Source organism: Vanrija albida, assembly GCF_041260175.1.
Source record: "Vanrija albida strain AlHP1 chromosome Unknown contig_2, whole genome shotgun sequence".
Classification (NCBI taxonomy): Eukaryota; Fungi; Basidiomycota; class Tremellomycetes; order Trichosporonales; family Trichosporonaceae; genus Vanrija; species Vanrija albida.
The window spans coordinates 2,979,804-2,998,010 of NW_027191421.1; the positions used below are offsets into that span (position 1 = coordinate 2,979,804).

The 18,207-nt window shown below is 65.1% G+C and overlaps 8 protein-coding genes and 3 non-coding genes across 11 annotated transcripts; 3 read left to right on the plus strand and 8 right to left on the minus strand.

Annotated features, from left to right (window-relative positions):
* Positions 1-344: 344 nt before the first annotated feature.
* Positions 345-2,697, plus strand: Q8F55_002850 (uncharacterized protein; the record flags this gene model as incomplete). The annotated part of the gene is made up of 2 exons (XM_069351429.1): positions 345-861; positions 899-2,697. The coding sequence occupies 2 exons, from the start codon at positions 345-347 to the stop codon at positions 2,695-2,697; spliced, it is 2,316 nt and encodes a 771-aa protein (XP_069211815.1).
* Positions 2,698-3,023: 326 nt separating this feature from the next.
* On the minus strand, positions 3,024-4,008 carry ATP4 (atp4 subunit B of the stator stalk of mitochondrial F1F0 ATP synthase; the record flags this gene model as incomplete). Its single annotated transcript, XM_069351430.1, has 4 exons — positions 3,024-3,506; positions 3,595-3,722; positions 3,859-3,878; positions 3,929-4,008. 4 exons carry the CDS (start codon positions 4,006-4,008, stop codon positions 3,024-3,026), a joined length of 711 nt encoding a protein of 236 aa, XP_069211816.1.
* Positions 4,009-4,407: 399 nt separating this feature from the next.
* Positions 4,408-5,874, plus strand: LEO1 (Paf1 complex component; the record flags this gene model as incomplete). The annotated part of the gene is made up of 2 exons (XM_069351431.1): positions 4,408-4,545; positions 4,591-5,874. The coding sequence occupies 2 exons, from the start codon at positions 4,408-4,410 to the stop codon at positions 5,872-5,874; spliced, it is 1,422 nt and encodes a 473-aa protein (XP_069211817.1).
* An 872-nt stretch (positions 5,875-6,746) lies between these two features.
* On the plus strand, positions 6,747-8,528 carry Q8F55_002853 (uncharacterized protein; the record flags this gene model as incomplete). The annotated part of the gene is made up of 5 exons (XM_069351432.1): positions 6,747-7,033; positions 7,229-7,537; positions 7,604-7,859; positions 7,894-8,188; positions 8,224-8,528. 5 exons carry the CDS (start codon positions 6,747-6,749, stop codon positions 8,526-8,528), a joined length of 1,452 nt encoding a protein of 483 aa, XP_069211818.1.
* Positions 8,529-8,844: 316 nt separating this feature from the next.
* Q8F55_002854 (uncharacterized protein) lies at positions 8,845-10,662 on the minus strand (the record flags this gene model as incomplete). The annotated part of the gene is made up of 1 exon (XM_069351433.1): positions 8,845-10,662. One exon carries the CDS (start codon positions 10,660-10,662, stop codon positions 8,845-8,847), a length of 1,818 nt encoding a protein of 605 aa, XP_069211819.1.
* A 527-nt stretch (positions 10,663-11,189) lies between these two features.
* On the minus strand, positions 11,190-11,272 carry Q8F55_002855. Its single transcript has one exon. It is a non-coding gene; the product is annotated as a tRNA-Thr (tRNA).
* Positions 11,273-11,564: 292 nt separating this feature from the next.
* On the minus strand, positions 11,565-11,658 carry Q8F55_002856. The gene has a single exon. It is a non-coding gene; the product is annotated as a tRNA-Ser (tRNA).
* Positions 11,659-11,670: 12 nt separating this feature from the next.
* Positions 11,671-11,762, minus strand: Q8F55_002857. Its single transcript has one exon. It is a non-coding gene; the product is annotated as a tRNA-Ile (tRNA).
* Positions 11,763-11,943: 181 nt separating this feature from the next.
* Q8F55_002858 (uncharacterized protein) lies at positions 11,944-13,325 on the minus strand (the record flags this gene model as incomplete). Its single annotated transcript, XM_069351434.1, has 5 exons — positions 12,797-13,325; positions 12,573-12,756; positions 12,447-12,536; positions 12,075-12,409; positions 11,944-12,025 (listed from the first exon to the last, which is right to left on the minus strand). The coding sequence occupies exons 1-5, from the start codon at positions 13,315-13,317 to the stop codon at positions 11,944-11,946; spliced, it is 1,212 nt and encodes a 403-aa protein (XP_069211820.1). The 5' UTR covers positions 13,318-13,325.
* Positions 13,326-13,657: 332 nt separating this feature from the next.
* On the minus strand, positions 13,658-14,844 carry Q8F55_002859 (uncharacterized protein; the record flags this gene model as incomplete). The annotated part of the gene is made up of 2 exons (XM_069351435.1): positions 13,658-14,760; positions 14,811-14,844. 2 exons carry the CDS (start codon positions 14,842-14,844, stop codon positions 13,658-13,660), a joined length of 1,137 nt encoding a protein of 378 aa, XP_069211821.1.
* A 932-nt stretch (positions 14,845-15,776) lies between these two features.
* Positions 15,777-17,336, minus strand: Q8F55_002860 (uncharacterized protein; the record flags this gene model as incomplete). Its single annotated transcript, XM_069351436.1, has 3 exons — positions 15,777-16,640; positions 16,847-16,880; positions 17,047-17,336. The coding sequence occupies 3 exons, from the start codon at positions 17,334-17,336 to the stop codon at positions 15,777-15,779; spliced, it is 1,188 nt and encodes a 395-aa protein (XP_069211822.1).
* Positions 17,337-18,207: the final 871 nt, after the last annotated feature.

Genomic DNA, 18,207 nt, shown 5'->3' on the forward strand with positions numbered 1-18,207 from the left:
CAAGTATGCATTGCAAGTGTTGGTTGAAGGAGAGCAGTGGTCGCTGCTGAGGCAAGGCCGGCCCAAGTGCCACTAGCCGGCGTTATGGGTGTTAGTGCCATAGGCGGGCGATGGCGTGTTTGTCGCCACTCGACCCACGTTTGACTCTGCACGCCTTTCAGTGCTCACTGTCATCCACCCCTTCCCCCCCACTTCCCTCTCCTCCACCTTTGTCGTCCACCTGCGACTTGGCCAGGCAGACCGACGACGACGGCAGCGACTAACCCATCAAACAACAACAACAAACACAGCCATCACAACACCCCACCTAGATCTCGGCTCAGCGCACGCGACGCCCTCGCACCATGTCTCGACCACCCTCAGCTGCAGCATCTGCTGCACAACCCTCTCTCGACTCGTTCTCCCTCCCCCTCACCCATTCCGGCGACGACGTCACTTTTCCCGTACTGGACGACCCGTCGGTAGAAGACGCGACTTCGCACGCCGATCAGCACGACGAGGAAGCAGCCCTCGAGGCTCTCCGCGCAGCAATCTCGGGCAGCCATGAGGACCACTCTGCGCACGCCGCCGCTGCCGCCGACGCGCCAGCTGCTCCCACACTCCAGACGCCCGTAGCCACCGAGGCTGGTGCCGAACTTGCCCACCCGACCCTCATCCCCGCGAGCCAGGTGCAGGTGCAGAGCATCGACAAGGCCGTATTGGCGCTGCAGCAGCTCAGCTCGGCCAACCAGGCCATTATCGACAATATGAACGCGCCAAACATCCTCCAGGGGCTCATGGGCAGCTTCAAGGTCTTGGCTGACAGCAACCGCCGTCAGGCTGAGCTGGTCAAGAACTTGATCGATTCGATCCAAGGCCGAGGTGGGTGCATGTGGGATGATTGTGCTGACAGTATCAGGCCCCCCAACCATTGACCCCGGTCTGTCCATCGCGTATGTGCCCCGCTCCGAATACGACGCGCTCAAGGCTCGCTACGACGCGTTGGTTAGCACGTCGGTACCGCTCTCAGGCCACGGCGCGGGATCGTCGAGACGGGCACGTACGGCCCGTCAGCACTCGACTCTTGCCGACGGAGAGGACAAGCTGCGTGAGGCGGGCAGCACCACGCCCGTGTACGAGGAGGACAAGCGCCTGGGCCGCAAACGCCGCAGCATGAAGCTGGAGCACCTCGTGCACAAGATGGCCAACCGTCGCTTGGGTGTCGAGTATCCTGTCTCGTCGTTTGAGGTCAAGGGATCGCGCGATCTTCCTGATCCGACAAACATTCCCCCGACGGCCGAGACCAGCGTGAATGGAGTCGACGAGTTCCGCCCCGATTTCCGTGCGGATGTGGGATCTGCGTCTGTTCGGCCGTTCGTCGACGCGGTTATCCAGGATGTAAAGGCGTCGTGGAGCGAGTCGTACGCTGTCGAGGAGCCCGAAGTCGATGGCGAGCAGATTGTCAAGGCGGTCCAGACATATTGGACTCGCTTGAGCAAGCGTTTCGACGAGCAGCTCACGCGCGAGCGTGGCGAGGTCCACAAGGATGAGCTCACCCGCCGCAAGCAGAACCAGTACCGAAGACAGCAGTCGCTTGTTGCTCGTCGTGCTGCTGCGTTCGACTCGTCGCCGCTCAACCTCTGCAGGCTGCGTGCGCTTTACCGCACGCTCCTTACAATCGACTTTGCCGCCATGACAAATGAGCGCGCCGATCCCAAGCGCACGTACACCGAGGACGAGTGGAACGCCTACCGCAAGCAGCAGTGTGGAGTTCGCGCTGGCGAAGCACACGAAGTGGTCGATCAGTTCTGGTTGTCGAGCACCGCTCGGTCGCTGCTGTCGATCCTGGACGTGTACGCCTCGGATCAGTCGGCAAAGCTGCGTCGCAAGGGCCGCCCCAAGCAGCCGGCTCCGACCTTCCACCTTCCCCCAGAGCTCTGGGACAGAACCAACCTTCCTATGCTCCGGCCCAAGGATGCGCAGGGCTTACCAGTGGCTGGCGTTGGGGGTATCATCCTGTTCAAGTTCCACGTCGATGAGAAGGTGCAGCAGGACTTCCCGGACTGGTCTCAAGGCCTGTACGACAACCCGCCCGTGGCCGAGGAGGACAACCTGCTCTCCAACCTTCCCGACGTCATGAGTGCCAACGCCTTCTACCACCTGAAGCCCAAGGTGAAGCAGATGAGCGACGCCGCCAAGGTCACCAGACTGTCTCTAGAGGACGTGCAGGCTATTCTCGCTCGCCCAGAGACGGACCACCAGCCGCCTTTACTCGACGAGACTGGCGCTGCCGTAGCAGCTGCTACTGCGGCAGCCAACGCCGACCCCGACGCGTCGTTCGACCTCACCACCGACTTCATGTCTGCGCGCGGCCTCGAGTCGATTGTTGCGCTCGCGAGCGGGCACCTGCTCAACCCCTTCGTTACACCGACGGCAGCGCATGCGTCCACGTCGACTGCCGCGACTCTGGCACACGCGCACACTGCCAACCCTCTCGCCGCGATCAGCGGTCTGGGCGACGTGGCGGGTTCGTCCGTTGTCCACGGCCCAAGTCCCGGCTCCAGTGTCCGTGCGCGCAAGCAGGCGAAGCGGATGATGAGCGAGGTGCCAGGCGGAGCTGCCACTCCAGTGCCGCGCAAGCGCAGGAGGGAGGGAGACATCGACGCTTCCGAGACTGTCGATATGAGCGGCGACGCTAGTTTCCTCGAGACGCTTTAGAATGAGGCGGTTGAGCCGTAGAGCCATTTGGAGTCTTTTGTACAAAATCGTCATGTAAGCGTAAGAAGCAGCTGGTGTGTGTGTGTGGTCCTTGAAGCTTGTGGCAGTGAGTGGCCTTCGAACATCTGTCACCGAGGGACGTTGCCCCACCCTTTAGCTATTGCGGTTTTGCATTCTGCGGCGCCATCCCAGCCGCTTCTACTGTTGTTCCCCAATCCGTGGATACGAACCAGAGATCAACCTACTGCCGTTCTATCTTGATGCAAGGAGAGCTGGGCTAGGCCCCGCACCCCGAACACCACTCGACGCCGACGTCAGTCAGTCGCTTAGATCTCCTTGGACTTGGCGATCTGCTCGACCTGGGCGAGGGCCTCCTCGAGGAGCTGCTTCTTGAAAGCGGGCTTCTCGAGCTCGGCGGCGATCGAGGCAGTGACCGACTTGACAAGGGCGGTCTGCTCGGCCTCGCGCTGCTGCTGCTCGTAGCGGACCCACGAGTCGAGGACGGCCTTGAGCTCGTGCTTGACGGCGGCCTCCTGGGCGAGGAGGAAGTTGGAGTGCTCGAGCTCGTTGGTCTCCTTGGCAACCTTGTAGAGCTGCTGGGTGAGGGGAACAACGTCCTTGAGCTGGTTGACCGAGTCGATGCGCTGCGTCACGGCCTGGGTGTGCTCGGAGCGGGCAGAGTTGAGGACCGACTTGATCTTCTCAATGTGGGCGTTGGCCCACGAGGTGTAGGGGGCACCAATGTTCTTGGCGATGGCCGTGAAGATGATGAGGAAGGCGGCGGCGAGAACAGTCTCCTCGTTGGCGACCTGGGAGTGGGTCAGTGTTGTTCCGGTTGTTCCGAGTACGATGGTCCCTGGTTCGCGAATTGCGACATGAGACTCTCGAGATACCCACGTAGATCTCGGTCGAGACGGCGGCGGCGGTGACACCGACACCGAGGATGATGCCGCTGGTCTTGGTGAAGAGCGAGGTCGAGGGGACGGCGTTGATGATCTCGGCGGCCTTCTCGTCGGGAGTAGGCTCTGTGGTCGGGGTTAGTATTGCGTCTTGCCTCGTGCGATCCCGGCTGCTTCTCCAGCCCCATCTCCCACGCCATCCCCAACGTCTGCACGCTCCTACACCCTCCCCCAACGTCTCCCAGCACGAATCGATACTAACGCGACGAAGCGAAGCGGACCCTGCGGTGTGTTAGCTCGACGGTCCTGGGTGAAAATCGACAAGGACGCACTGCGAGGCAATGGCGCGGGGGGCGACGAAGGCCGGGCGGGCGGCGCTCCGGAGGTTGCGGAGGGCGAGACGAGAGGCCATTTTGACGGAGAGAGGGGGGGGGAGGGGGGAGAGAGAGTGGTGGGTGTGGGTAGGATGAGATGGAAGTGGGTTGCAACAGCCAGCAGCAGGCAACGGCCGACGAGCGCGAGGTGCTGGGGTCGGCGGACGGAGCGGGCGGGTGCTGGCTGCCTGGCGGAGTCGCTGGCAGGGGGGCTGGGTGACTCGCTGGCTGGCTGGCTGGCTGACGCTGCCTGGCCCGACGGGTGCATATGCGCCTCACTGAGCGCGAGTCTACCCGTAGGGTGACAAAATGCTTCCGCCTCTAACACCGATATCGCCGGCCAGTGGCTCTGACGACAAGGGATGGATTCAGCGTCACTAACCTCCTTGTTTTGCTGCAAGCTGCATCTCTTCACCCATTGCAGCACCCCATCCAGCATGTCCGACGCCGAGAACGACCTGTTTGACGAGGAGACGGCCCAGTCCCCCGTGGCTGCCCCTTCGCCCGGCGCCGAGAGCTCAAAGAGCGCACAACAGGAGGATGCCGAGGGCGGTGACGAGCAGGCCAACGACCTGGTGAGCAGGATGCTGCGAGTACCGGCACGCGCTAACGCTGTACAGTTTGGCGACGACGATGACGACGAGCCAAGGCCACCACGGTCTCGCTCGACGACGCCGGCGCGCTCCGACCGCTCGGGATCGCGCAACCCGCTCGAGTACGCCGAGGAGGACGAGGACCTCGAGGACGTGAGCGAGACGATCGGCAACGTCGCGGTGCCGACCTGGCCACGGCTGCAGCCGAGCGACGGCAAGGCGTGGACCCTCAAGCTGCCGGCGTACGTCAACATCGAGTCGCGCCCGTACGAGCCAGAGTACTACCGCGAGACGATCGACCACGACGACGAGCCGCAGGACAATGTCGCGGCCAAGGGCAAGATGATTGGCGTGCGCAACACGATCCGATGGCGCTGGGTCACGGGTGGCGACGGCAAGCCCCAGCGCGAGAGCAACGCGCGCATGCTGCGATGGAGCGACGGGAGCGTGTCTCTGCAGCTTGGCAACGACCTGTTCGACGTCGCGTCTAGCTTTGGCACGACGCTGGCGAGGCCGCAGGACGCGTCGAGCTCCAAGAGCGACCAAAAGTCGGGCTCGGCCGAGTCGACGTTCCTCTGCGTCGAGGCCGGTGCCGAGAGAGTACTGGTGACGGAGCGCGCGATTGCCGGCCAGCTGAGCCTCGTGCCCACGTCGATGGACTCGAAGACGCACCGCGAGCTCGTGAGACACGTGGGCGCGCAGCACACCAAGCACTCGCGCGTCAAGATCCTCAACGATTTGCAGGACCAGGACAAGGTCAACCAGCTCTTGGCGCTTGCTGGGCCACAAAAACAGACGGTCACCAAGCGGCCGTCGCGGCCACGAAACTCGCAGGGCGGGCCTGGTGGGCGCAACCGCCGGCCTATCAAGCGCGGGAGCGAGGACGAGGAAGACTACGGTTACGGCAGCGACGACCGGCGTGCGGGGCGGCGCGAGTCGGCGCGCGACCGCGAGATGCAGGACTACGACGAGGACGACGGGTTTGTCGTCGCCGACTCGGACGACGACAGTGACGCGTACGGCTCGAGCAAGAAGAAGAGGAAGAACAAGAAGAAGCGCCAGTACTCTGACGACGACCTGGACGAGACCGAGCTTGCCGACCGGCGCATCGAGGCCGCCGAGAAGGCCGAGCGCGACAAGAAGCGCCCCAAGACGGCCGAGGCGGGCGGCAGCAAGAAGAAGGGCAAGAGCAAAGAGTACATTACTTCGGACGAGGAGGAGGAGGAGGATGCCGAGGGCGAGGACGAGGACGGCGAGGGTGAGGGCGACGGCGACATGGACCTGGACGTGGAGAGCGAGGAGGAGGACTAGGGGGGGATAGGCGAGGGGGTGGGAGAGGAGGACTAGGCGTAACTAGAAGCATGTCTGGCAGCATTATTTTCATTGATATCCAGCACGAGTGTGCCGAGGCGAATGTACTGCATAGGTCGTGGGTGTGGGAGGTGTTGGGTCGTGCCGCGGTGTCTGGAGATGGCCGCGGGCCCTGGGCACATGGGCCATGTGCCGGGCATGTGCTCGGCAACCAAGAGTGCAAGGGGGTGGTGTAGATCTGCGGTAAAGGCGGGCAGCAACTCGCCTCTGACGGCTGACTTGGAGTGTGCGGGGCCTCGGGAAGAGTCATGGTGTCGCCAGCACTGCACACGAGCATGCATGCGCGCATGCAAGAACAACCAGAGCCAGCGTCGCGTAGCCTGCGCAGCACGCTCGGTCGCTTGGCGCCGGCAGTAGCCGCCCAGCGGTAAGGCAGCAGGCAATCTCAGGGCCGGCCGTCCGGTCGTCCGCGCGACTGGCCCACAGTCGGTAGAGTCGGGAGGCCACGCCCACCGGGAAACTCGCGGCGAGGTCGTCTCGACCCACTAGGCTAGCTCGCCCAGCTGACATCGCTCCACGGGGCCCGGGTGCCTTGTGTTTAGTCGCGGCGAGTTCGGTGTCTGCCGAGCTCGTTCGCGCGGATTACCCGCCCCCCGACGGCGAGCCCTCCACCCCCCGGTGTTGTCCACTCATACCTGTCCGTAAGGGTCGCGATTGGTGCGCCGGGATTGCGGGGCTGTTGATTCGGCAGCAGGGCGGGGAGGCGAGCCGACCGAGTGCTGGGTCGAGTAGAGCAGAAAACGGCCGGGAGGAAACCGACCGACCTTACAAAAGGGCCAGCTGCTTGCTTGAGGTCGAGCACCCCCCCCGCCATGTCAGACCACGAAGAGAAGCCGCACGTCGCGGCCCTCGGCACCCCCGAGCCCGACCCCCGCGTCCTCCGCCGCGCGCTGCTCAAGCTCGACGTCATCTTCCTCCCCGCCATCACCATTGTGTACTTTCTCAACTTTCTCGACCGGTCAAACATCGGCAATGCCAACGCCGCCGGGCTCTCGCGCGACCTCGGCCTCACGGACAAGCAGTACAGCCTGGCGCTGACGACGACGTACATCCCGTACATTGTCGCCGAGCTGCCGCTGACGCTGGCGATTAAGAAGATGTGAGTGGCGGCGTGGCGCGGCGAGCTTGCGAGCCGTGCGCGGCCTGGGTGATGCTGGCTCGCGAGCCGTGGCGTGTGTGGGCCGCTCCGCAGGTCCGAGCCCGAGCCACGGCCAGCACGCCCGCCTGCCCGCCACTACTGCGCGCCCCCCTCGCCCCGCTCGCTCCGCTCGCGGCGCGGCGCTGACACACCCAGCGGTCCGCACATCCTCATCCCGACCCTCGTCATCCTCTGGGGCCTGGTGACCACGTTCCAAGGCTTCATCCACAACTACCCCGGCCTCCTGGCCGCGCGCTTCTTCCTCGGCGCGACCGAGGGCGCCATCCTGCCCAGCTCAATGACCTACCTCTCGTCCTTCTACCGCCGGCGCGACCTCGCCAAGCGCGTCGCCTTCTTCTTCAGCGCGACGTCGCTCGCTGGCGCGTTCTCGGGCCTGCTCGCGGCCGCGATTATCAACATGCACGGGCTGGGCGGAAAGAAGGGCTGGCAGTGGATCTTCATCATGTGGGTTGTGGCGCTGTGGCACTGCCTCGTAGCTTGGCTTCGCTCGGCTCGCTGACGCTCGCCCAGCGAGGGCCTCGTCACCGTCGTGTACGGCGCCGCCGCGTTCGGCCTCCTCACCCGCAGCCCCGGCACGACGTGGTACCTCACGCCCGAGGAGCGCGCGGCCGTCGTCGCGGCGCTCGACCGCGACCGGCCCGCGCACGGCGAGGAGCAGAAGCTCACCCTCAGCGCCGTGCTGTCCGCGCTCAAGGCGCCGCAGATGTGGTTCATGTTTGCCCAGTTCTTCGCGTCCGGCGTGCTCCTCTACTCGATGGCCTTTTTCGTAAGCTGCGCCGTCTGGAGACCGCTGACCCTAGACTCCGACCATCGTCGGCACGTCGCTCGGGTACAAGGGCACAAAGGTCCAGCTCTACTCTGTCCCGCCGTATGTCTGCAGCGCGGCGTTTGCGCTGCTGTCGTGCTTCCTCAGCGACCGCTTCTCGCTCCGCGGGCCGTTCGTCATCCTCGCCAGCTTGGTCAGCGTGATCGGCTACGCCATCTTCCTGAGCCACGACCCCAAGAACCCGGGCCACCAACACGCGCTGTACGCCGCCCTCTTCCTGCAGGTCATGGGCGCGTACACTGTCGCGCCGCTGCAGAGCACGTGGATGCGTGAGTCGATGCGGTAGCGCCTAGCTGACGCGCAGCGAACAACCTCGCGCCCTTCTACCGCCGCGTGACGGGCATCACCATGGGCTTTATCAGCACAAACTCGGGCGGCATCCTCTCCACCTGGCTCTTCCCCAAGCGCGAGGCGCCCCACTACAAGCGCGGCACGTCGGTCTCGCTCGGCATGGCCGTCTCCATGATCTTCTGGTCCGTCCTCAACATGCTCTACCTCGCGCGCGAGAACCGCAAGCGCGCAAAGCTGGCCGAGAGCGAGACCGAGGCGTTTACAGAGGAGGATGGCGAGCTCGGCGACAGGAGTGCAAAGTTCAAGTACATTCTGTAGGCAGGGTTGTATGGAGAGTCGGGTGTGCAGCGAGACATTGGTGCAGCCGATCCGCGCGGCCGAGTGGCACGGCCATTGAAGCAGTTCGAGGTGCCACATACTGTGCTCGGGGCGCGAGGTGCCACACCGCATCGACATGCACCATCGCATCACACTGATCATCTCTACGCCCCCTACATCTTGCCCCCTTCCCCCCGCCCCCCCTCGCACATATTATCGGCCTCTCTGTAAGCGCGCTGCGCGGGCCAGGATCGAGTATCGTCACAGTCGTTAGGTCTTAAGGACCGTCGTAAGCGGTCGGAGCGCTCTACACAGTCTAGGCGCGGCCGCTGCGCGCGCGCTTGTTCGGGCTCTTCTTCTTCTTCTTCTTCTCGCCGCCGCTGTCGATCAGCTTGTCGAGCTTGTCGCGCGACAGCCCGTGGTCGAGCAGGTCGTCGGGGCTGAAGTCGAGCAGCGCCGCCGCGCCAAACTCGTACCACTGCTGCCGGAGCTGCCCGTCGGTGCCGCGGAGGAACGCGCCCATCTTGGGGCGGAGGTCGGGCGCCAGCTGCATCCACACGGCGGCGCGCTGCTCCTCGTACTGATCGTGCAGTGTGAAGAGCGCCTGCAGCGGGGCTGGCTGGCCCTCGGCCTCCGTCTGGCGAGTTGAAGTCGACGCCGTTTCGTCATTCTCGTCGTAGTCGGAGGAATATTCACTGCGGTCGGAGGCGAGGTCGTGCCCGTGCCCGTTGCTGTCATTCATGCCGTTCTCCCCGGCGTCGCCCTCGCCCTCGCCCTCCGCCTCGCACCCATCCTCGTCGACATCCTCCACGCCGAGCCAGTCCTCGCGCACGAGCTCGTCGACGAGCACGCTGCTCCGGTGGTGGTGAATGATCTCGGTCGCCGAGCTGAGGCAGGCCCGCAGCCCGGCCTCGGCCTTGTCCTCCCACGCGATGCCGTCGTCGTCTTCCTCGCGGTCACCCTCGTCGTCGCTGGCCTCGAGCAGCTCCTGTGCACGGCGCGTCACCGCGTCCATGCTCAACGAGACAAGGCTGAACGCGAGGTCGGCCGCGAGGAGCTTGACCTCGAGCGCGACGCGGAGCGAGCGGCACCGCTCGCGCTCGGCGCGGTGCCTCGAGTCGAGCACGCTCTCCTGCTGCGCGGGGGAGGGCAGGCGCTCGACGCCGGCGACGCACCCGGCGTACAGCCCCAGCAGGGCATGCGCCCTCGCCGCGGCCGTCTGGTCGAACGGCGGTGACGCAGAGTTGCGCCGCCCCCGCCCCGTGTGTAACCTCGCAGAGTTGTTGGCTCCGTCTAACAGATTCCGCGCGTGCTCAAGGATCGGAGCGAAGGAAGGCGCCAGCACACCCGGGCCCGAGTCGGGGAAGAGGGACGCGAGCACGGCGCGCTCTACGGCCACGACGGCGGCCGTGACGTTCTTCGGCGGGCACTGCAGGCCACGCAGCGTCGGAAGCAGGATGAACGTGCCCTCCAGGCACTGGCGGAGCGCGGCGTGTGTGTCGCGGCGGACGGCGTCATCGGCGTCGTCGGCGTCGTGGGCGTCGCCGATCTCGTCGCACGCACACAGGAAGCGGGCGCACGCGGCCGCGCCGCAGAGGAAGGCGAGAAGCATGTCGCCGGTTGCGGTGGCGATGTCGATTTCGGCGCTGTCCGTGCCTTCCTCCTGGAGGAGGGTGACGGCCGCGCGGAGGTCGGTGGCGAAGACGCCGACGGCGCGGAGCGCGGCGATAAGCTGCTGCGCATCGACGGCCGCGGCGCCCGCGAGCGCGATCACGGGCTGTAGCGAGCTGGCGGGGGGGAGGGTGGTCGGCGCCCCCCCGCCCCCAGCGAACAGCGAGCCGACGGCGCGCGTCAGCCCGCCGAGCGAGGAGCGCAGGCGCGACTTTGGCTTTGGCTTGCCGGCTGAGGTGAGCGGCGAAACACGGGCCACGTACACTGGGGGAAGAGGCCGTCGAGGGTCGGGAGTGTCAGCGTCCAGCTCGTGTCGAGCGGGGTTGCGTCGACCATTGCTCGGCGGGTCAAAGGGGAAGCGAGTGGGGAAGGACGAGAAATGCAGCGCAGAGAGAGCGCCAAAGTGAGTCAAGTCAGTTGTGCACCTGGCTTGTTCCCGCTCGACGCTGTGGCGGCGGCGCATTTCAGGCACGGCTGCAGCGTAATCTCGGGTCAACTGCCGGTATCTACCGAATCCCTGGGTGGACAACAATTTTGCTGGTCCAGCTGCTGCTGCAGGTCCCCATGACGATGTGCATGCTCGACGGCAGCTGTACGCACACAATAGCGTGTCGGTATCACAATGCCCCATGCAGCATCGCCGCGTCGCCGGCAGCGCAGCGACGCACACACACACCGCCTGCCAGCGCACTGATCGCCGCCGGATCCGGCGCCAACAAAGGCCCACCACGCGTCCAAACTGCGTCCTGATCCGGCCTGCCTCGACGCGCCACCATCGTCTGCACCGCGAGCAGAGCAGGATTAAACGGCGGCGGCGCCCACCGCAAGAGCAGCAGCAGACCCGGAGCATAGCCACGCCGCCAAGGCGAGCAGGGTCTGCCCGTCCTGAGCGAGTATGTCCGCCCGGCCCTTCCCCCCTCGTCCTCCTCCTCGACCTCGCCCCCCTCCCTCCCCCTGGAGGGCAAAAACGTCGAGCTCGCGCTCCTACGCTGCCTTCTACCCGAATCGAACGGGTGACCTTTCCATAGCATGTCCATACTAGTGGAAAATTCTAGCCACTGAACTAAGAAGGCGGACGTTGCTGGAGGAGGCTGGGGGGTGTGATGAGGGTGTGGCAGGGGGGGGGGGCGGCTGGCTCGAGGAGCTGTCTTGACCGAACCTGCAGTGTGACGCCTCCCCGCCAACGATACACACAACAAAGCACATCCTCGAGCATCTCGCTCCCCAACCTCCTTCCAGGCGCTACCTGGGTCGCTCGATTTGCCTCATCTAACTGGTCAGTGTTCTCTTTGTTTTCGTTTGTGGGTAATTTTTTGCTCCCGCCTCGACCTCAAAACCCAAATCGCATTAGCAAAACGATTAATCAGGTGCGACTGGGACTTGAACCCAGGCGGCCGAAGCCAAATGATGACTTAGAAGAAATTCTAATCATTCCCCTTAACCACTCGGGCATCGCACCAAGAGACCAATCTGACCACTGACAGGATCGAACTGCCGACCTTTGCATTACTGATAACCATCGAGTTATTAGTACAATGCTCTAACCAGCTGAGCTAAGCGGCCTTGGATGTTTTTGAGGTCGCCCGGTTGCATACGAGGTGTCGGCAATCGACATCGAGTGCATGAACGACTCTCTTCACCTCTTGACAGCCTACACAGCTGTCAGCGACCTCGCTGAAGCATAGCCGCGTGCATATCATTATTTCGGTCTATCCACACGCCCCAACCAGCGTCACAACCACCCCTACGGCACTGGGTTGCCGCCGTCGAGGTAGGTCGCGAGACGCGAGTACTTGCGTACGACGGGGTTGTCGAGGATCGAGTTGCTGGGGTTGAGGCTGGCGTCAGTCAGTAGGGTTGCGACGTGCGACTCACTAGTGTGAGTTGAGCAGGTGACCAGTGTGGTTGAGGCGCTCAAAGATACGGCCTGCAAACTCGCCGTCCGTCATGGGGAAGGTGGCGACCTCGCCGTCCTTCTCCTCCTCGGCGATAATGTTGGGCGTGTCGCCGGGGGGGAGCGGCGCGTGGCCGAGCACACCAAACTGCGAGACCCAGTCGCCCTGGTTTGCAAAGTGCTCGATGTGGCCAAAGGGGGGCGGCGAGTCGGGTGTACCGCCCGAGGGGTCACAGATGTGGTTTGCGGCCGAGGCAAAGGTGTAGATCTCGACCTTCTTGAGGACGTGGTGTGGGAACTCTGCGAGAAGCTGGTCCTGGGGGGTTAGACACTGTCTAGAAGCTCACACCCACAATCATGGCCGTGACGATGATGCCGCCCTGGCTGTGCCCGATGAGGACGACGCGCTCGAGCTTGGGGTCGAGCACGGCGTCGCGGAGGGCCTGTGGATGAGCTCAGCCTGCGCCACCGCCACGTACAAAGTATCCGACCCGGATATCCTGGGTAATCAGGCGGTAGTCGCGCTGGAGGATGCACTCTCCGAGGTCGAAGAGCATGCCGAGGGAGCGGTTGAGCACGGCAGTGACGGGGCGGTGGAAGAGGGTTTGGAGGCGGTCGACGTTGCTCTGTGCGCCTGATCCCGTCGTGCAGATGCCGTTTACGCTGGGGCGTCAGTCTTGCCTCCCCCTCGCGCGGCACTCACAAGAGCCACTTCTCCTTGTCGGCATTGACGGCGGAGGGCACGTCGGCCTTGGACTGGCGCGTGCTTGCGCCCTGCAGCGCCGAGGCGACACGCACGAACACGACGGTGGCAAGGACGGCGAGGACGAGGAGCAGGGGCGCGACGCCGAGCGCGCCGAGGACGATGAGGACGGCGAGCACGAGCGAGATGACGAGCATGAGCACCTGCGCAATGATGCCCGTCAGGCGGATGTCGCCGCCCGTGTCGGAGAGGGGCAGGAAGATGTCGGGCAGCTGCCAGAACGTGGAGGCCGTGTAGCGCAGGTCGCGGCACAGCAGCTTCCACGGGCTCTGCTGGAAGAGGAAGGGGCCGTTGGACTGCTGGATGATGTACTGGACGTCCCAGGACGCGATTGGGAACTTGGGGCTTGCTGGTGGGCCGTTGGCCGTCGCCTTGGTGGCCGGCGCTGGGGCTGGCGCGGGCGGGCCGTTGGCCGTGGCCTTGTCGGACGTCGCCTTGTCGTCGGTGGCGGAGGAGCCCATGGTGGGGATGTGAAGTGAGGGGTCAATCACGAGGTATGGGGCGGATCTTAAGTAGCACGAGGCGTGTCAACTTCAAGTCGTGCCAAGTGGGTCGACTGCGTTCCGCCCACCGATCTGAGTGACGCCAGCAATGTCGGCACTGCCGCGGCGCGGTCATCTGTTTGCCCACTCAGGCACGTCGTGAGACCCGTCGAGCCACTTCCGCGTGTGCCGCAGCCGCCGCCCTGCGTGCGGTCCATCGCCGGGTCACCGAGCACCGTCTACTGGGCTACATTCATTCGTCGTATCATCTATGCTACTAGGCCGAGGCCCCTGCTACATCGCGGCGCCTACGCCGCGCCTACGCCGACGCCAGCTTCCAGCCGCCCTCGGCGCCGTCCTCGACGCGCACCGGCCCGGGCCCGAAGGCAAACTTGCCGTCGGCCCCGCGCCCGCGGTCGTGGCTCACGGTCCAGTCGACGTCCTCCTTAATGCTAGCGAGGAACGGGTCGTTGCCCGCGTTCTTGGGCTTCCAGCCGAGCCTCGCCGAGTGGATGGCGCGCGCGCGCGAGTTGGAGCCGAGGTACACTGAGCCAGCGGTGAACCTCTGCAGCTCGGCCTTGTCGAGCGTGCGCGGCTCCGGCGTGCTGACGAGCCCGAGGGCGAAGAGCTCGGCCCCGATCGCCTCGTACAGCTGCCGCAGGCTGTGCTCGCCCGACGCGCCAAAGTAGTAGCCGTTCGCGCCGTGGTCGCCCGGCCCAGGCTTGGTCGCGGCGTCGTACACCAGCGCGTAGAGGTCCGCGAGGTCGTGCACCTCGACATTGGGCCACAGGTTGAGGCCCTGGCCAAACTGCGCGGGCACGCCGCGCTCGATGCCAATGCGCGTCATGTGCGGCACCTGCTGCGACTGGGGGTTGGCGAGCCCCTTGTCCGAGAACACTGTGCTTGAGATGCCGTAGATGGTCGAGGGAATGATAATGTACGTGTAGACGTATCCCGCGCGGTCGGCGCCCTCGATCTCGAGGTCGACGACGCGGTGGAAGCGCGCGGGCTTGAGCGCGCTGATCGGGAGGAGCGGGGGCGTAGCAGACGGCTCGGCCTCGGCGTCGGTGAAGACCTCAGAGCCGGCGTACTCGCCCGCCGCGTCGTCGCTGAGCACGCCGGTGCCGCTCGTGTGGATGAGGATGGGACGGGTGCCAGTCGCCGCGTGGCGCGCCTTGAGGCCGCGCAGGATCGCCTTGGTGCTCTCGAGCCCGTCGGCGTCGGCAGTGTTGATGACGACGTCGTGCGCCTCGGCGAGCTTGGCGAGCGCAGAGTGGTCGTCCAGGCTGCCTTGGACGGCCTTGATGCGCGGGTCGGCGGCCTCGAACCCGGCGAGGACGGACGCCTTGCGCGCCACGACCGTGACGGACGCCGACGGGTCCGCCTTGAGGATGGCCGCGAGGACCGACGAGCCGATGTAGCCTGCGCGGGGGTTAGGGGGCGGGCGGGGGGGCGGGCGGGCGAGCACTCACCAGTAGCGCCGAGGAAGAGGATGGAGCGGGGCATGGTGGTGGGGGTGGGGGTGGCGGTTGGAGGGAGGTGTTGGGCAGCCGTGACGACATCCTCGCCCTCTTATACTCCACCGGTCACCACGACGTCATGGCGCTGCCTCGTTTACCGGCATGCCGCCAGCTTACTCGCAAAGTGTAAGCACCAGCACCCCGGCCCGGAAATCGCCCCGGACCACGAGCTACGCCGCGACGCTGCATCCGCACAATTGCGCCGGGCAGAGGCAGCCCACGCGCGCCGGTGGAGGCAGTCGGACAGGACCCGACAATGACTGGCGAGCGGACCGCCGTCCGCCCACTCGACGCCGGTTTGGTCTCCGGCCGTCGCTGTACACACACGCTCCGTTATCAAGCGCGCGGCCGCGCGCGGGCTTTCGCTCGCCGTGGGTGGAGGTGGACGGTGGAGGCCTGGTCAGCAGCGCTTGCTCGCCGTCTGTTGCCGGTGCGTGTGCAGTCACCGAGCTCCGCGCCGAGCTTCTAAGCGGCGTAGAAGGCGCCGCGAGGCCGCATAGACTCCCTTTGCTCGGCGCTTTCAATTCTTCTACCACGGGGCTCGGCTTCCTCGGCTTCCACCGAGCCTTCTCGCCCGCCCGCCCCCTTCTCACCCGTCTCAGATCTCGGACAACACCGAGCCCACAAGGTCAGTTCACCCCGCTCTCCCACCACCCGGCTCGGCCTCGTCGCCTGTCAGCACAACACCCCCCCCCCCACACCCCCCCCCGCCTACTCGCTCCGCTCGCGGGCTTGGCTCGGGCCCGATTATCATCATAACGATGCATTAAAAGAGTGAGGGCGGCAGACATGCCAAATGTTACGAGTGTCCACAACGGTAAAGAGGATGGTATAGACTATGGCGGGGCCCATAATGCTTTCAATGCCTAATGCAGGGGGCAAATGCAGTTGAGGTCTTGAAGAAACGCAATCAAGCGTTTAGAAGACGGCGACGGCGCCGACAACGACGCCGACAACGGCGACAGTCGACGCAATGAGGCCGGCCGAGCCAATGAGGGGCTTGGCACCCGAGCCGGGCTTGCTAGCGGCAGCGCCCGAAGCGCCGGCCGCGCCAGAGGCACCTCCAGAGGCACCCTTGCCGCCCGAGGCCGAGGCATCGCTGGCAGCAGCGCCCGAAGGGGGGAAGGTGGGGACGGAAGTGGGAGTGGTGACGACGGCCTGCGACGTGGTGCCGACGGCGGCGACCGAAGAGCTCGAGCCGACGAGGAGGGTGGGGGCGGCGGTGACCATGAGGTTCTTGAAGTCGACACCGTTCGAGATGGTCGAGTAGGTGACGCAGTTCGAGGTCTTGGGGAAGAAGGCGGGGCCAGTGGGGGTGACAGTGTTGCCGACAGTGAAGCGGGACAGCGAGTCGGTGTAGCGCTGACGGAAGGTCGAGGTCGAGCCGTCAGGCTGGGGGTAGAGGCCGGGGGGAGCGGCGTTCTCACCCTCGCAGAAGGTGAAGGTGTTGTTGGAGGAGTAGAAGTCCTCAATGGCCATGACGAAGCGGCAGCCCATAATGTCGAGCTGGTGCTCGCACATGAGCGCGGCGGGGACGCCGTTGGTCTCGGCCGTGCAGATACGGAGACAGAACTGGTCGAAGCTGATGAACGACATCCACTCCTCGTAGAAGACGTCGGTCTTGCCGTCGACAATGTTGGAGGTGACGTTGCCACCGATGGGGTTGCCGAGGTTCTCGGCACCGTGGGGGTCGAGCTCACCACCAGAGTCACCGGCGGGGATGTTGACCTTGGTGCCGTCCCAGAAGCCGTAGATCTGGACGTAGGCAGGGGTCTTGATCACCTGGTGGGTGGGTCAGTGGCTGTGGCTGGGTTTTGGTTCGGGAGCGGCGTGGGCGGGGTGGGTCAAGCCACATTCCGCACAGTGTCACTTGGGCGCGTCGCCACACGACATAACAGCCACAGCTGCGTTCACACTTGGAGGTGCTCTGCGCATGCAGATTAAAGGGCCGGGAATGCAACAATGCAGGAGAGCAGATGTGTACTCACGTGAGCAGCGTGGATAGCGCCGTCAGGGATAAGACTGGGAGAGCGTTAGCACGACGAAAAGGCGAGGAACCCGTCGAACGTGACACGGAAACAAGGGGCTGCGTCCGATCGAGCCAGCGGGCTGCTCAACGGGGCAGGTATGTGCCATGTGCCGTGGTCCGTTTTTGGACAGGCCCAGCAGGAGAAACAAGGCCACTCACCGAGCGTTGTTGCGGGGCTTGGTGCACCACGAGACAACGGTGGGCTCAGTGTTGCCGATGAGCGAGTCGGGTCCGGGCTCCATGGGGCCGAAGAGACAGAAGTCGTCGACACCGTTGAGCGACAGGAGACGCGAGAGCGACGTCTGGTTGACCTGGGCTCCGACGGGGTAGAACTCTGGCTTGTCGGGGTTGGTGACACCGTTGGGGTTTGTAGCGACGACGCCGGCCTGGGCGTTGACGGCCGAGGCAGCGATGAGGGCCGCGGTGGCGGGGGCGACGAGGGACCACATGGTGTATAGTGGTGGTAGTTGGGAGGAGGGGGGAGAGGGGGGAGGTTACAGTCTGATGAAAAAGAAAAATGCGTCTGTAGAAAGAACCAAAGCTGTCGAGATGAGAAGAAGAGAAGGGAGATGGAGAAAAGCGAGGCGGTGTTGTGGGCAGGTGGTGTGGGTGGGTGTGTGTTGCCTTCGCGACGGCCGACGGGGGTGAGGGAAGGCAAGGCGCAGGGAGGGGGCTACGTAGTGTCGGCAGTGGGTGGGGGATGGGGTGTAGCACGAGGGAAGGAGGAGCAAGGCAGGCGCGCGCAGCTGGCTTGTCGCTGACCGTTTGGCTCTGGCTCGTCGTGGTCTGGCTCGCACAGCGTCAGGATCTCGCCGCCGCCCGCCAGCGCCGCGCGCCGCCATTGCGCCCCGCCCAGATGCGCCCGCCGCGCCCCTCCACGCCCGCCGTCCCGACCACCACACGTCCTTTTTTTGACCACGGGCCCTCGCGCCAAGACTTTGCGACACTTCAGGGCGGCGCCCAGACCGCCCCTTTTAGACCACCCAAGCGTGTCGCGACGGCGTCCCTGAGGATTTTGCGGCCGCCCAAGTCCCCTGGGAATCAACGAGCTGCGTGCGGCGAGCGAGCATGCAGAGGGGGATTTGGGCCGCTGCTCCACCGCGAAAAGACGACGAGTGCAGCGCAGCGCAGCAAGGGGGAGGGGGGGCTCGACACACACGGCTTGCCCCAACGCCGGCGCGCATCGATCCGCAGCGAGCCCTGCGGGGGAGTGGCTGCGCAGCGGCAGGCAGGCAGGGAACGGGCGTTTCAGGGGCCCGACTGGCGGGTTGGCAGGCGGGCTGCTCTCTCCGACCCGTCGTCGACGATTTAGTGATGGAG